Source organism: Austrofundulus limnaeus, unplaced genomic scaffold, assembly GCF_001266775.1.
Source record: "Austrofundulus limnaeus strain Quisiro unplaced genomic scaffold, Austrofundulus_limnaeus-1.0 Scaffold15, whole genome shotgun sequence".
In the NCBI taxonomy this organism is placed as follows: domain Eukaryota; kingdom Metazoa; phylum Chordata; class Actinopteri; order Cyprinodontiformes; family Rivulidae; genus Austrofundulus; species Austrofundulus limnaeus.
Genome location: NW_013952417.1, coordinates 1,455,182 through 1,469,214, shown reverse-complemented (window position 1 = coordinate 1,469,214; position 14,033 = coordinate 1,455,182). Strand labels below are relative to the sequence as shown.

Sequence of the window (14,033 nt, the reverse complement as noted above, 5' to 3'; positions counted from 1 at the left end):
GTGCTGGTCATGGATTGTCCATAACAAACACCATGTTCAAATACAAGGGTGTCCATACAGTATGTGCTCTTGGTACCAGGACACTGTAGGCCACAGCTCGATGATCGACTTTGTTGTCGTTTCATCTTATTTGTGGCTGCATGTCTTGGACACTCGGGTGAGGAGAGGGGCTGAGCTATCAACTGACCACTATCTGGTGGTGAGTTGGCGCCGATGGTGGGGGAGGATGCCGGTCAGCCCTGGCAGACCCAAACGTATAGTGAGGGTATGCTTGGAACGTCTAGAAAAATCTCCCATCAGACTTGAACTCCTACCTCCAGGAGAACTTAGAACACYTTCAAGAGGAGATTGGGGACATTGAGTCCAAGTGGGCCATGTTTCGTGCCTCCATTGTCGAGGCACTGGAGCTGTGGCTGCAAGGTTGTCAATATCTGTCGTGGTGGCAACCTTTGAACCCGCTGGTGGACACGAGTGGTGAGGGATGCTGTCAGGCTGAAGAAGGAGGCCTATTGGGTCTTTCTGGCTTGTGGGACTCCGGAAGCAGCTGATGGGTACAGACAGTCCAAATGAATTGTGACTCAGGTGGTCGCTGCAGCAAAAACTCAGGTGTGGGAGGAGTTTGGAGAGGCCATGGAAAAAGACTTCTGTACGACTTTGAGATGATTCTGGTCCACCATGCAGCATCTCAGGGAGAGAAAGCGGTCCACCACCTACACTGTTTATGGTAGGGATGGTGCGCTGTTCACCTCAACGCAGAACGCTGTGGGTCGGCGGGCAGAATACTTCAAAGACCTCCTCAATCCCACCAGCACGTCTTCCAATGAGGAAGCAGAGCCTGGGGACCCTGGGTCTGGCTCTCTAATCTCTGGCGCTTATGCCATGGAAAAAATAGCGGAAGCTAATTTAAAAGCGCAAGTTCAATTTGCCACTTACTAGCTGGCAATAATTCATGTACAATATATGCACAACACTTCCAACTAGCAGTAAATGAACTCTTTTACAACTTCATTCTGCAACCGCCGATTGCTGGGGATGTGATTTCCTGAAACAGACCTTTTAGCTCCTGGTGTAAAAATTAAAAAGTTGTTGAGGATTGCTAGTTCAGCTGCTTCTTTATCTTTTTCTTTTGTTTGTTGTAGATTTTTCATTAAAGAAGCATCATTAAAGTAATTTTAAAACTGTTTATTGGAAAACTGAAGCGATGCATTCTGGGTACATGACCGATTTTATTTGTGACGGGAAACATGTAGTTGCTCCAGTTGACTACTAGGTGTCAGTCTTCATCAGCATAACATCTTTAAATCATTTCTGAGTCTCTTAACACCGTTGGCCGATTGCTTCGACCAATTACATCAAGTATTGAGCTCCAGCATTTAAATTTTTTTAAAGGAGCTCCGATTGTAAAGTAAAATAAATCAATACATACAAAATTTTAGTATGGATTACAAACTTTAACTGTTTTTGCTATTGCCTTTCTGCTATGTAAGCAGACACAAAGCATTGTGGGAAATCAGAACCGTGGCTGAAAGCAACACTCAGCAAGGATGTTGAGAGAGCTGAGCCAGAAGGCGAAGCTCTCGATTTACCGGTCTGTCTACGTTCCTACCCTCATCTGTGGTTAAGAGCTTTGGGTAGTAACAGAAAGAACGAGATTGTGGATACAAGTGGCCGAAATGAGTTTCCTCCACAGGGTGTCTGGGCTCTCCCTTAGAGATAGAGTGAGAAGCTCAGTCATTTGGGAGGGACTCAAGTAGAGTCGCTGCTCCTCCTCATTGAGAGGAGCCAGTTGAGGTGGCTCGGGCAGGATGCCTCCTGGATGCCTCCATAGTGAGGTGTTCTGGGCACATCCTACTAGGAGGAGACCCAGAGGAAGACTCAGGATATTCTGGAGGGACTGTTTCTCAGCTGGCCTGGAAAAGCCTTGGGATTCCCCCAGATAAGCTGGCCCAAGTGGCTGGGGAGGGGGAAGTCTGGCTGCTGCCTCCGTGACCCGATCCTAGATAAACAGAAGAAAATGGATGGAGGGACCGCAGAGTGTGTTCTGACTAGACGGGGATTACATTTCTGAGCCTCCCTGGTTTGGTCTATTCAGGTCCTGGAGAGGAGGGCCTGTCGGATAGTCAAATCTTGYATTCAGGAAGAGCAGTGTGGTTTTCGTCCTGGTCGTGGAACATTGGACCAGCTCTACACCCTAAGCAGGGTCCTGAAGGGTACATGGGAGTTTGTTCAACCAATCCACATGTGTTTTGTGGACTTGGAGAAGGTGTTCAACCGTGTCCCTCTGGTAGTCCCGTGTCGGGTATTCCGGGAGTATGGTGCACCAGGCCCATTGATATGGGGGTGGCTGTGGTAGAGTGGGGTGGCTGTGCTAGAGTGGTTAGGGGAGTCATCCTGGAACCGGAAGGTCGCCGGTTCGATCCCCGTCCAGTTGAGACAGTCGTTGTGTCCTTGGGCAAGACACCTTACCCACCTTGACTACTGATGGTGGTCAGAGGGTCCGGTGGCGACTGTGTATGGCAGCCTCGCTTCTTTTGCCCCAGGGCAGCTGTGGCTACAATTGTAGTTTGCCATCATCAGTGTGTGAATGTGAGTGTGCATGGGTGAATGTCTGTAGTGTGAAGTGCTTTGAGTGTCCTGGATGGATAGAAAGGTGCTATATAAGTACAGTCCATTTACCATATGGGCTGTTAGGTRCCTGTACGACCAGTGTCCAAGCTTGGTCCACATTACTGGTAGTAAGTCGAACTCGTTTCCAGTGAGAGTTGGACTCCACCAAGTTTGCTCTTTGTCTCTGATTCTGTTAATAACTTTAATGGACAAAATTTCTAGGTGCAGCCAAGGTGTTGAGGGGATTCATTTTGTTGGCCTTATGATTACGTCTTTGCTTTTTGCGGATGATGTGGTCCTATTTGCTTCATCAGATCGTGATCTTTAGCTCTCCCTGGAGTGGTTCATAGCTACGTGTGAAGTGGTTGGGATGAGGATCAGTTCCTCCTAATCTGAGACCACTATCTTGAGCTGGAAAAGGGTGGAGTGCCTCCTCCAGGTCGGTGAAGAGGTCCTGCACAAAGTGGAGGAGTTTAAGTATCTCGGGGTCTTGTTTATGAATGAGGGAAGAATGGAGTGGGAGATCGATAGGTGGATTGGTGCTGCTTCTGCAGTGATGTGGGCGCTGTACCGATCTGTTGTGTTAAAGCAAGAGCTGAGCCAAAAGGCGAAGCTCTCAATTTAACTGTTGACCTACATTCCCACCCTCATCTGGTCACGAGCTTTGGGTAGTGACGAAAAGAACATGCTGCCGAAATGAGTTTCCTCAGCAGTGTGTCTTTTGTCTGGGCTCTCCTTTAGAGAAAGGGTGAGAAGCTCGGTCATCCAGGAGCGTCTCAGAGTAGAGCCGCTGCTCCTCCACATTGAGAGAAAGTGGCTCAGGCATCTGGTTAGGATGCCTCCCTGGTGTGGCGTTCTGGGCATATCCCACTGGGAAGAGACCCAGAGGAAGACCCAGGACACGCTGGAGGGACTGCTTTTTGGCTGGCCTGGGAACACCTTGAGATTCCCCCAGAAAAGCTGGCTCCAAGTGGCAGGGGAGAGGGAAGTCTGGGTCTCTCTGCTTAGGCTGCTGCCCCCAAGACCTGATCTTGGAAAAGTGGAAGAAAACAGACAGAATCTTCTCATGTCATCGAGTTTTAAACAAAAATATCTTTTCAAAAAACCTTCATTACTCAGCTTCTGTCAACTACACATTAAACAGTAGACTGTGTATTTATTTTGTGTGCATAGACCAGAGGTGTCCAATTCTGGTCCTCAAGGGTCACCATTCTGCAGGTTTTGAAAGTGTCTCTGCTCCAACACACATGATTTGAATGAATGGGGCATTGACAGACTTCTGCAGAACTTGAAGAGGTAATATAGTCACTGACTCAAGTGTATTGGAGCAACAAAACCTCTAAACCTGGGGTGGGGGAGATGCATCGAGGGCCACAACCCTGCATGTTTTACTTGTTTCTCTTCTCCAACACACCTGATTTGAATTGATTAGGTGAGTGGGTGATTATCAGACTTCTTCAGAACTTGGAAGAGGTAATTCAGTGACTGAATCAGCTGTGATGGAGCAGGGAAAAAAGTAAAACATGCAGGGCTGTAGCCCTCAAGGACCAGGATTGCCCACCCCTGCTCTAYACCAAGCAGCCCTGGAGGACCAGGATTAGACACCCCTGACTGACTGTTTGTATCAAACTTCTGTCTGTTTTTTAACAATGTATTTTGACCATCAGGTTTGCTGGAATGGGTAACTTGCTAAAAGTCCTAACAAGAGAAATAGAGAACTATCCACACTTCTTCCTGGACTTTGAAAGTAAGTGTGGCAGATGAGTAAAGCAGAAACAAGGTGTGGGGAGGGAAGGAGATGTTTCCTTTCTGTCAGCTGCTCTCCATGACAAACCCATGAAAGGGTCTGCGGTCTTTCCTCTTTTTTTATTTTCCTCCTTTGCTTCTTTTCTCCTTCAGTTTCCTCTGCGTGGTTATGATCTCCAGCTCTGTTCGGATAACTTTTTTGTGACATTTTAACATCAAATACTTCCTTTCTGTCCTTTTTTGCTTTTTGTCTGTCTTTTGCAGAAACCAAATGGGGAATCTGTTAAAAGTGCTAACTTGCACTGAGCTTGAGCAGGGACCAAACTTTTTTCTTMACTTTGAAAGTGAGCACAACTTTTTATATCCTTTAAAGCACTAAACACGTCAACTTTTCCCTGATTATCTTTCCTCCTATCTGGTGGGTCAGGGGTCAGCATGTTCAACTATCTGAACTGTGCTTTAAATTTTTTGTGTTGCCTCTGAAAGCTTTTAATTACGATTAACATCAGTACTATGTAACATTTCTATTCTCTGGGCTTGAAAAATTAAGCTGACATTTGACCTGTGCTGTCTGCATAAAGGCTCCTGTGTGGCACACTCATAATGTGGCATAGTTAACACTTTTTATATATGTATTGTTTCAAACACAGTTTTATTCCTGTTCTTGTCTTGTTCCACAGTTCAAAATTTCCAACTAGAATCAAAAATTGTGCACTAAAAGAAATATGTTTTTTCATTTCATCACTGTAGTAAAAACACAGGATTTACTTCAGGCCTTTGTTGAGACCTACAGTATTAAAAAAAACACCAATACACTCTCACAGCGGTATTTCAGCTGCTGTCAACCTCAGACTTTGTTTATTCATGAAGGAGGAAATGATAGAAGTAGGAAGGTTTTTGAAATGCAAACCAAACCAGACACCCACGTTTTTAATGTCCGTGCTTCTCTATATTTAAAGCTGTTGCAGTAAATGTGAGTAAAAGCCGGTAGTCTAAGTTTAGTGCAGAGACGTGGCAGTAGTATGTTGACTTGGGATGGATTTGTGTTAGATATAAAAAATATTTCAACTCTGACCTTTACTTGTTCACACATATATTAAGCTCAAGTTATTTATTCTTTGTTTTCATTTTCTAGATTGATAAAGATACTCAAATGGAGACTTAAGGGAGTTGCATCATACTCATAAACAAAATAATGCCATATTTTTTGAGATTTAAGCAAATGTCTATCTGCTGAGTATTATTGATTATATTGAGTAATAGAATTACACAGACTACATATGTAATCTTTCAGCTAAAATTTGGGAAATCATGTCTTTGTGGCCTTAAAGATTGTCCTAGTGGGTAAAATTGTTCAAAATACTCAAACTAATGAATGAAATTGTTGTTCTTTTCAGTAGCGGCTCGTGAGCATGAAAATTGGTGGGGCGGACATTGTTTTCCTAAATCAATATAAACACAATTTGCGGCGTGTTTTCTGTGAAAAATATAGGCTATACTTTTAATCAGTTATTTGTGCACAAAGTTGTTGTCTATTTTCTCCCTCACCGTCTCGTTAAAAAAAAAAAGGTCGGGACATAAGCAAAAAGCCTCCCACCCGAACTTATTTACCAGTAGTTGTTGGAGAAATTGATCAGACAGGTAGCTAGTATACACAGCTTTCTGGATTAGATTTCTAAGAGAATTTTGAGTAGGCGTAATATTCTGTAATAAAGTTAAAGATGTCTTGTGAAAAAATTTTTTATGAAAGTAAAATAAAAATAAAACGGTGAACTATGCATTCTGCATGGACATAAGTAGGCGAATCTGATTAAATGGCCATTCGGAATAAAAATGTGTCATCCACCGGTTTATGCTCCAGCAGCACAGAACCGATAAACAAGGAAGACAAACAGGATGCGTTGCTTCCCCCCACCACAGACACACGCACGCACACAGTGCACATCACCCGTAGCTCAACCAGCCAGTGCAGTACCGTCTCCACTGTTACTAAAACCTGGAACCATGACTTCAGCTCTATAGCCTAGCACAAATTTAGCTCAGTAATTCACACACAGTTGCCACAGATTAGGTTAAAACTGTCCTACCTTCTTGGCAAAAAAAAGTCCTGTTCCCTTTTATGTCCTTAGTTCTTGGTGTTCAGTTCAAGCTTGCCCTGCCTGCTCCAAATCCATTTTTAAACAGAATATCTCCTCCTCTGTTGGATACAAGTTTTGCTGAGRGATATTCCTGCATTTTATGAGCTCGCGTTAGGTTTACTCTGTTTATATCAATGCGCTAAAAGCAGCAGAAAGTGTCCATAGTGCTGGATTTTTACTGCCCCAAAGAGACTCTAATCAGAGGAGTTGGTAATACCAATTATTGCCAGCAGGGGGCGTATAAATTAACATGATAGGAACGCAGAGCGTCAGACTGTACTGCCCTYTGACTGTAAATAAGTAAAAACCTGAGCTATAGTCACTGAAAAACATTTAAAATTGTCAAAGCAATTGAGAAGCACACAGAACAAAACAATACATGGTAGGCTGCGTAAATTAGCATTTTACATTGTTTATTAGGAGGAACTGCTTTGTGGGGTGAATGAATATTGTTTTAGGTGGGGCCGCACCCCACCTGCCCTTATAGACGAGCCGCGCCTGGTTCTTTTCCTCTTTTGCTAGCCTTTTTTAGTTTAGAACTAAAAACAAGCAAGCAACAAACAAGTGGCGTCCCAGTACCAATACCAGCATCAGTACATTTATCGATACTCCATTGAATGTGTTACAGTTTAAATTTAAAGGGAAAACTTTGTCACTTCCATGCTTAAGAAATTTATACAAGTTGAAATAAATGATTTTTATTTATATAAACGTGGCAACAGTATATATCATGTTGTATYTATGATTTGATATAGTCAGAGAGGGGCTGTAGACCTATATGGAAGAAAAGTCACCTAATTCTAGTTAAAAGAAATGTCTTTTTAAAGTAATTGTGTAATGTTTAAGTTCTAACTCAGTAAGTACTTTGAATCAGGAAGTACCCAAGCTGATGTACTTGTACTCAATTTGAGAAAAACTGGTATCAGGATATTCACCTGCAAAACACTTCTTTAGTTGTCCTGTTTATTAATTGACTCAATAACTAGTTTTAGAGCTTTTTTTCAGAAAAACACTCATGTTTATGATTTGTTTGCACCTTTAACAATGCAGTGAATATTTGCACAGTGTGTTCTGGATAGTGTGTGATGTCAGAGTGTATTAATCTGCTTTGGATTCTGTTTTCTGTGTCGTCATAAATAAAATAGCTGTTTTTACTACTTTTACACTTACGGAAAGCATCACATAGATTACAAAAAAACTATTTATCAGGGGTATAAGATGACAACAACATTAAAGTCAGTGAAAAGGTTTAGGGATCTTATTTCAAAAAACAGAATGTATTTTTTTTTCTGATTGCCACAGCATCATTGTTTTTGTGTTTGTATGTTTACACCAAGGTTTGAGTTTCTGTTTGAGCTGACTGATTTTTGTGTGTTAGATGCACAGCCGACAGACGGAGAACATAATGTGTGGAACCAGGTGGACTCGGTCCTTCGGGACTCTGAGAGCATCCTGACGGGCCTGCAGGCCTACAAAGGAGCAGGACAGGAAATCCGAGATGTAAGAAAACACTCTAGGATGTTCAAAAACTCTTAACTTGTATTATTTAAAATAAAAATTAAGACTGTAATATGAGTTGTTTCACTTAAACATCCACTCAAGTAGTTTTGAATAAATAGTTGTTTACAGCCCCAAATTGATTATTCATTTGGGAAGTCCAAATTATGATTTATTGAATTTATAACTAGTAGTGGACTGTTTCATCATCCGATTTTGCTGTTTTTTTTTTTTTTGTCTCGTCTTCAGGCAATTCAAAATCCCAATGACCTGTTGCTGCAGGAGCTAGCCTGGAACTCTGTCTGCCCACTTGTCTTCAAATTGAAGAATTTCTACGATTTCTCAACCAGACTAGGTGTGTTCACACTGCCCTGTAAATTAGCATGCAGTAAAAACGTTTGTGAATTTTATGAAAGTAAAATGAAATATATAGGAATGCCTGATATCACAATATTGAAAATATTGTTTTGTGTAATGATATTTTCATTCACAACTAATACTAAGATATAATATAATATATATAATATAAGATACATTCTGAGGTAGTCTTACTATTCATCCAATTATGCCCCTAGGTTAGTCAAATATGAATTATTAATTATTTTTATACTGTATGTTCTAGACAATTTTAAAGAGAGTTGGCACCAACAAAATCTCTAAGCTATACATATTATGAGATGTCTTTGTTTGAAATATCGGCAAAACTTACCTCAACTCAGGTTGGCTGTGGCGCAGTAGTAGGGCAGCCGATATGTCATGGTGTCCTTGAGCAAGATACTTAATTCCAGCTTGCATAGCTGCCCTCTGCTCCTCTTGGGTGTATCTCATGTGTAATAGATTAAATGCAGAGGACAAATTGTGTCATTGTATGGGGACACAGAATAATYATAAAATAGGCCTTTTTACACTGTTACACCTGGCTTGGGTTCAAACTCTGGTTCAGTTTGCYTTAACAAGTATTATGGCGCTGTTCCACCCCCATTTCTGGGACCCTAAGATCTGTGGTGACATTAGCTACTCTTGCCCATTGATTGGTTCACTGACTGGCACGTCACCACACACAGATGAGATAATTTMTATTGTGTGAAATGACTGTAATGTTTTTCTCAAACAAGTTCAACTAAATAACAATTGTAGCAAACTACCAAGCAACAAAAAGTTAACATTAGCTAACATTAGCTTACTGTTTTCTGTTGTCTTGCCCTCTTTGTCATTATGACTTCAAGGAATGCTAATAATGCTAATAATTAAAAGGAAGACTTTCAGCTATTTTAAAGCATTTGTCAGCTGATTATCTGTCTTAATAACAAATCCTCAACATATAATGTCAGTGCTGTCTTTCTTACTGTTGAAATGGTTCATCTATGGTGAAGATGGTGGCTGATGTCTGTGTTTGTTAACAGAGGATGCTCTTAAGAGTCTGTTGGAGTCCCTGACGTGCCCACCACTCACACCGACTCAGCACCTGGAGAGGGAGCAGGCGCTAGCCAAGCAGTTTGCAGAGATCCTCCACTTCACTCTGCGCTTCGATGAGCTTAAGGTCTGCTTGACACACACAAACTCACTTTCCTCAGAGTCACACACACAGTCTTACTGTATGTGTTAGGGCTGAGTTTGTACTGTTTGTTTGGATTCAGATGAGAATTCCTGCCATTCAGAATGACTTCAGCTACTACAGACGGACCATCAGTCGAAATCGGCTAAACAACATGAATGTAAGTTATCAAGAAATGAAAGATTGCTTTTATTTTACATTTTGTTATTTTTTTTATATAACAATCTTTAAAAAGTTAAAATGTGTGAAATGTAAATAAAACAAAATCAAATCTCAAGTTTTAAGTGTCATTGTATCGTACAAGGAAATATCAAATGTTTAAACTAAGAAATTTTACCATTTGTTAAAAGAAAATTAAAATAATTTTAATTTGATGTAGCAACATATCTTAAAAAGTTTTGACAAGTGATAGGAATAAGAAACAGATGGATTTTGCAACTAATTACTGTAATTATGTGTGAGMATAATGCAAACCTGAATTTTTTTTGTGTGTGTGCTTAAAAAGGCTTTAAAAATCTAATCCTGGCATAAAATGATTCCCCTAATTTGAGACAGACTTTAGGAATTTTCAGGCTTTGTGGTGTACTCTCTGGTGYGGAAACAAATTGTTTTAAGGATGCACACTTGTGAGCGTGTTTGTGGCTGCAGAGCAAAAGTCTGCAGAAGGAACAGCCTGTGCATCTATATGTCACAAAAAATGATTTGCTACCAGAGTAGAAGCTGGTTAAGTTAGCAAGATGGAAGGCTTCAAGGAGCAGCTCGTCTGGTTTTATTGAGTATGCAAATGTGCAACTGACTTCCACGTCTTCTTTCCATCTCCATGTTTCTTAAGAAAAACAACTAGTTTTTCTTCCTCCAAGTAGGAAAAAAAAACAGCTAGCTTTCATATACTTWGTTATGCATGACATATTCAACAGTGGGAGAGTGGAGGGAGAAATTATTATGATTTATTCCCAGTGACACAATATTTCACTTATATATGAGAAAATATAAAAAATTATTGTGGCAAAATATTTTGGTTAAAAAAAACTCTTGTGCGTATAGTACGAAGCCAAAATTTATTGATGATTTTTGGGTTTAAAAATTTACATTATACATGCATAAACGGTAGGGTTATTGGCAGCAGGGGCCTCATGTACAAAAACTTGCGTGGATTTTTTACTGAAACCTGACGTACGGTCAAATCCAGAAAARGACGTACGCACAAAAAAATCCAGATGTATCAAACTGTGCGTATGCCTGAATCCACACACATTTGTTTTGTACATCACAATTAACGTGGAACTGAGCGCACATGAGACACCTCCCCTGACACGCCTTCATTAACATGTGTTAAACAGATGCAAATTACTTCCTGCATGTGGGAAGGACACGTTTGAGTGATCCCTGCGCGATCAGAAATGGTTTCTAAAGTAATAAAAATAATGAATTTAATATAATGTGAGTGAGTGTTACGACCCGGCTCGAAGAGTTGCAACATAATTGGAAACACGACACAGGATGCCAGTTTAAACCTTTAGAAGGCCATTTATTTAAAGTGTCTAGGAGTAAAAAACTGTGAGTGGGTGTCGCCCTCGGTGCTCCATACGATGGATGCACAGAGCGTCTGTCTCACCACCTGGACCACTTCAGGAGTGTGGTCCAGTACCAGATCTGCCTCCACATCAAGGTCTCTGACTGGTCACTGTCCTGTCCACCGTCGTGCTCCCGGTAGACCTTCTTGTCCACCATTTAACGTCCTCTCTCGGAGTCGTCTCCTTCTAGAAGAAAGCTGTCGTTCTCGTCCCGGTCCGTACATCACCATTCAGTCAGTTCCAGCCTTTTTGCGCCACCAAGCCGTCCTCGTGCGCCCGTCTTCGGATCCCAGCGTACCTGATGCCTTTCCTCACACCAGCAATCACGACTTGGTTCCCCACTGCTCCTTCGGCTGCGCCATCTCGCTGCCTACCGAGCTGCTGCGCTTCAGCTGCTGACTCTGCTGCTCAGCTGTTCCTCCTCAGCAGCTCCTCTGTCACTTGTGTCAACGTGTGCATCTGCCTGCTTCTATTCACACCTGCACTGCTGGCTGCTTAAGACCGCTCTGACTCCGCCTCCAACAGACCTGGATCAGGTAACGGGACGCACCTGCGAATGACAATTAGCTCATAGCAGGAGCAGGAGCGTCACAGTGAGAAAAAAAATCCCAAGTAAAAATAGGAATAAAATATGTTTATCACGCAAAAAATGAGTGATTGTGTTTCGGTGTATGTGTGTGTGTGTGTGTGCGTGCACGCTGCTGTGTTGCGCAACCGGCTTATCCATCCATTCTGAGTCTGAAAATATTAACTTTGCACATGAGTTTATTACCATAATTACTGTAAACACAGAGGAACTTAAATGTTTAGTAGAACATAGATCTTAGTTTATTTCATAGCTGATATGAAGAAACGAGTCTCTGCGTCTCAGTAGAGTTCACATGACGTGATGTGATGTTGGAGAGTCTCCATAAAAGCTGCGCGCGCTGCAGCCTTTGTGCACAGTCTGTCTGTCTGTCAAACTTTTGCTGTCCTACTTTACAACTTAAGTGTACTTCCACATGTCATTTTGGAGAAATCTACAATGTAAACGCCAAGAATGAAACACCTCCACTCCCAGCGAGGGTGCGCGTGCTCAAGCGCGACCATAACTCAGCCTTCAGAATCATATGGATGAGACCATTCCATTGGTCATGATTCAGCTTTGGGTGGACTGGACTGAGTCCCGATCGGTCTGCCAGCTCCCTCTGGAAAGCTCTTGTGGAACCCCAGTTCAATCACTGCTGCTGCTGCATGTGGCGCATGCAGCTACTTACTGCTTCGCGCTCCCAGAGCGCAGCAGTGCCAAACTAAAAAAAATGATTTTTCCTCAAAACGGCTGATGAGCCACTCGTCATCAGAAAATTCTGTTTATAAATAAAAGCTCTGCGTGTTACACTATTTATTATATCCTCCAGTAAGGCTGAATCTGTTCCTGTTAAATGTATGTTTGGCACAACTTTGCGCGCCCTTTATTTAACTGCATCCATGTAGATGTAATAATTGTTTGGTGTGAACAATAATCATTTTCACATCATGAACAGTTTCTCAGAATCACCTCTAAGTGTCGCCAATGGAACCAYAGCCACAGAAACGTGCGTACACCAGCCCTGGAGTTGGCGTGGGGCTGCYCACATTTCCACGTTCAGTTGAGTTTTGATACATCCGGAGTTTTTGCGCGGAAAATGGCGTACGCAAGGTTTTTGTGTGTACGCACCTTTGATACATGAGGCCCCAGGTGAGTAGGATGACTGTATAAAAAGCATCTTAGAGAGACCGAATACCTCAAAAAGTAAACATGGGCAGAGCTTCACCTGTCTGTGAAAAAGTGTCTAAATATTGTTTTCTGTTCCGAACATCACTGCATGAACTCAGGAACAGTTCTACAAATTATTACCTTTKAACACAGTGTGCCGTCCTCTAAAGCAGGTTTACGACATTATTTGCAAATCATCACCTTCTGTTTTATTTACATTTCAAACGATCTGTTAGTGTAAAGAAGAAATGTTTTATAATATATCAAGGGAATGTGCTCTCTGTTTGATATTTTTTCCCACTTCAGAGTCTAGAAATATATCCAATATGTGCCCAGTGATGTAAATTTATAATAGGAAAATAAGAATGAAGGGTGAAGCAACGTTTTGTTCACTTTTGGTTTTCACCATAGTTGGACATTGAGAATGAAGTCAACAATGAAATGGCAAACAAGATGTCTCTGTTCTATGCTGAGGCTACACCCATGCTGAAAACACTCAGCAACGCAACAACAAACTTTGTCACTGAGGTGAGAGCGTGAACATATGCGTGTTATCTAAATCTGATTGACCATTTACACTTGCACATGAACAAACACTGGTGGCATAAACTGTGCTTACTAAATACATGTAGCTTTGAGGTCTGTAGTTAAATTATGTAAAAAATATTTATTTTCAGTCTTGTTTCTTTTGCACACGCAGAACAAAACTCTCCCTTTGGATAACACAACAGATTGTCTCAGCACCATGGCCAGTGTCTGTAAGGTCATGCTCGAAACACCGTGAGTTTTTTTTATGCACAAAAACAATGTATTATAAAATGAATCCTACAGTTTAGAAACATAACTGTGGGATAAATCTTGTACCAGCAGGAATTGACTTTGAATTGCTCAGATTGAATCTGAATGTGTATAATTTGAAATTAAATGCACTGGTTTGAAAATAGATGTTATTAAATTGAAACTGAATTTTAAGTTTTGAATTTGAATTTATTTGCTTTGAAACTGTATTTTGGTTTATTAAAAATTCGGTTTGACTACTTTCACTTTCAGATCCATAATTAAATTTTCATTTCCAAAATTCAGATTTTTGTGTCACACATCCTGGTCCTTGAGAAAGCCAGGCAGAGTAATCAAACACAGATCCACAGATTTATGTTTCACTTTGGTGAAGTTTCCCTTCT

The 14,033-nt window shown here is 41.4% G+C and overlaps 1 protein-coding gene across 9 annotated transcripts in view; it reads left to right on the top strand.

The window, feature by feature from the left end:
- The window catches only part of fam49a (family with sequence similarity 49 member A), a 72,975-nt gene that overhangs the window by 48,908 nt on the left and 10,034 nt on the right, over nt 1-14,033 (top strand). For 3 of the 9 annotated variants that reach the window (XR_001309832.1, XM_014002819.1, XM_014002818.1), the window contains exons 3-9: nt 4,618-4,697; nt 7,870-7,991; nt 8,238-8,343; nt 9,392-9,528; nt 9,626-9,703; nt 13,264-13,380; nt 13,553-13,632. Coding sequence is in view for 8 of the 9 variants with exons in the window: in XM_014002819.1 (XP_013858273.1) it covers nt 4,625-4,697; nt 7,870-7,991; nt 8,238-8,343; nt 9,392-9,528; nt 9,626-9,703; nt 13,264-13,380; nt 13,553-13,632 (713 nt within the window). In the remaining variant the exon portion in view is untranslated. Of the gene's footprint in view, nt 1-4,152; nt 4,355-4,489; nt 4,698-7,869; nt 7,992-8,237; nt 8,344-9,391; nt 9,529-9,625; nt 9,704-13,263; nt 13,381-13,552; nt 13,633-14,033 lie in introns of those variants that run through there. The other 6 variants (XM_014002824.1, XM_014002823.1, XM_014002820.1 and 3 more) reach the window with 5 other exon arrangements.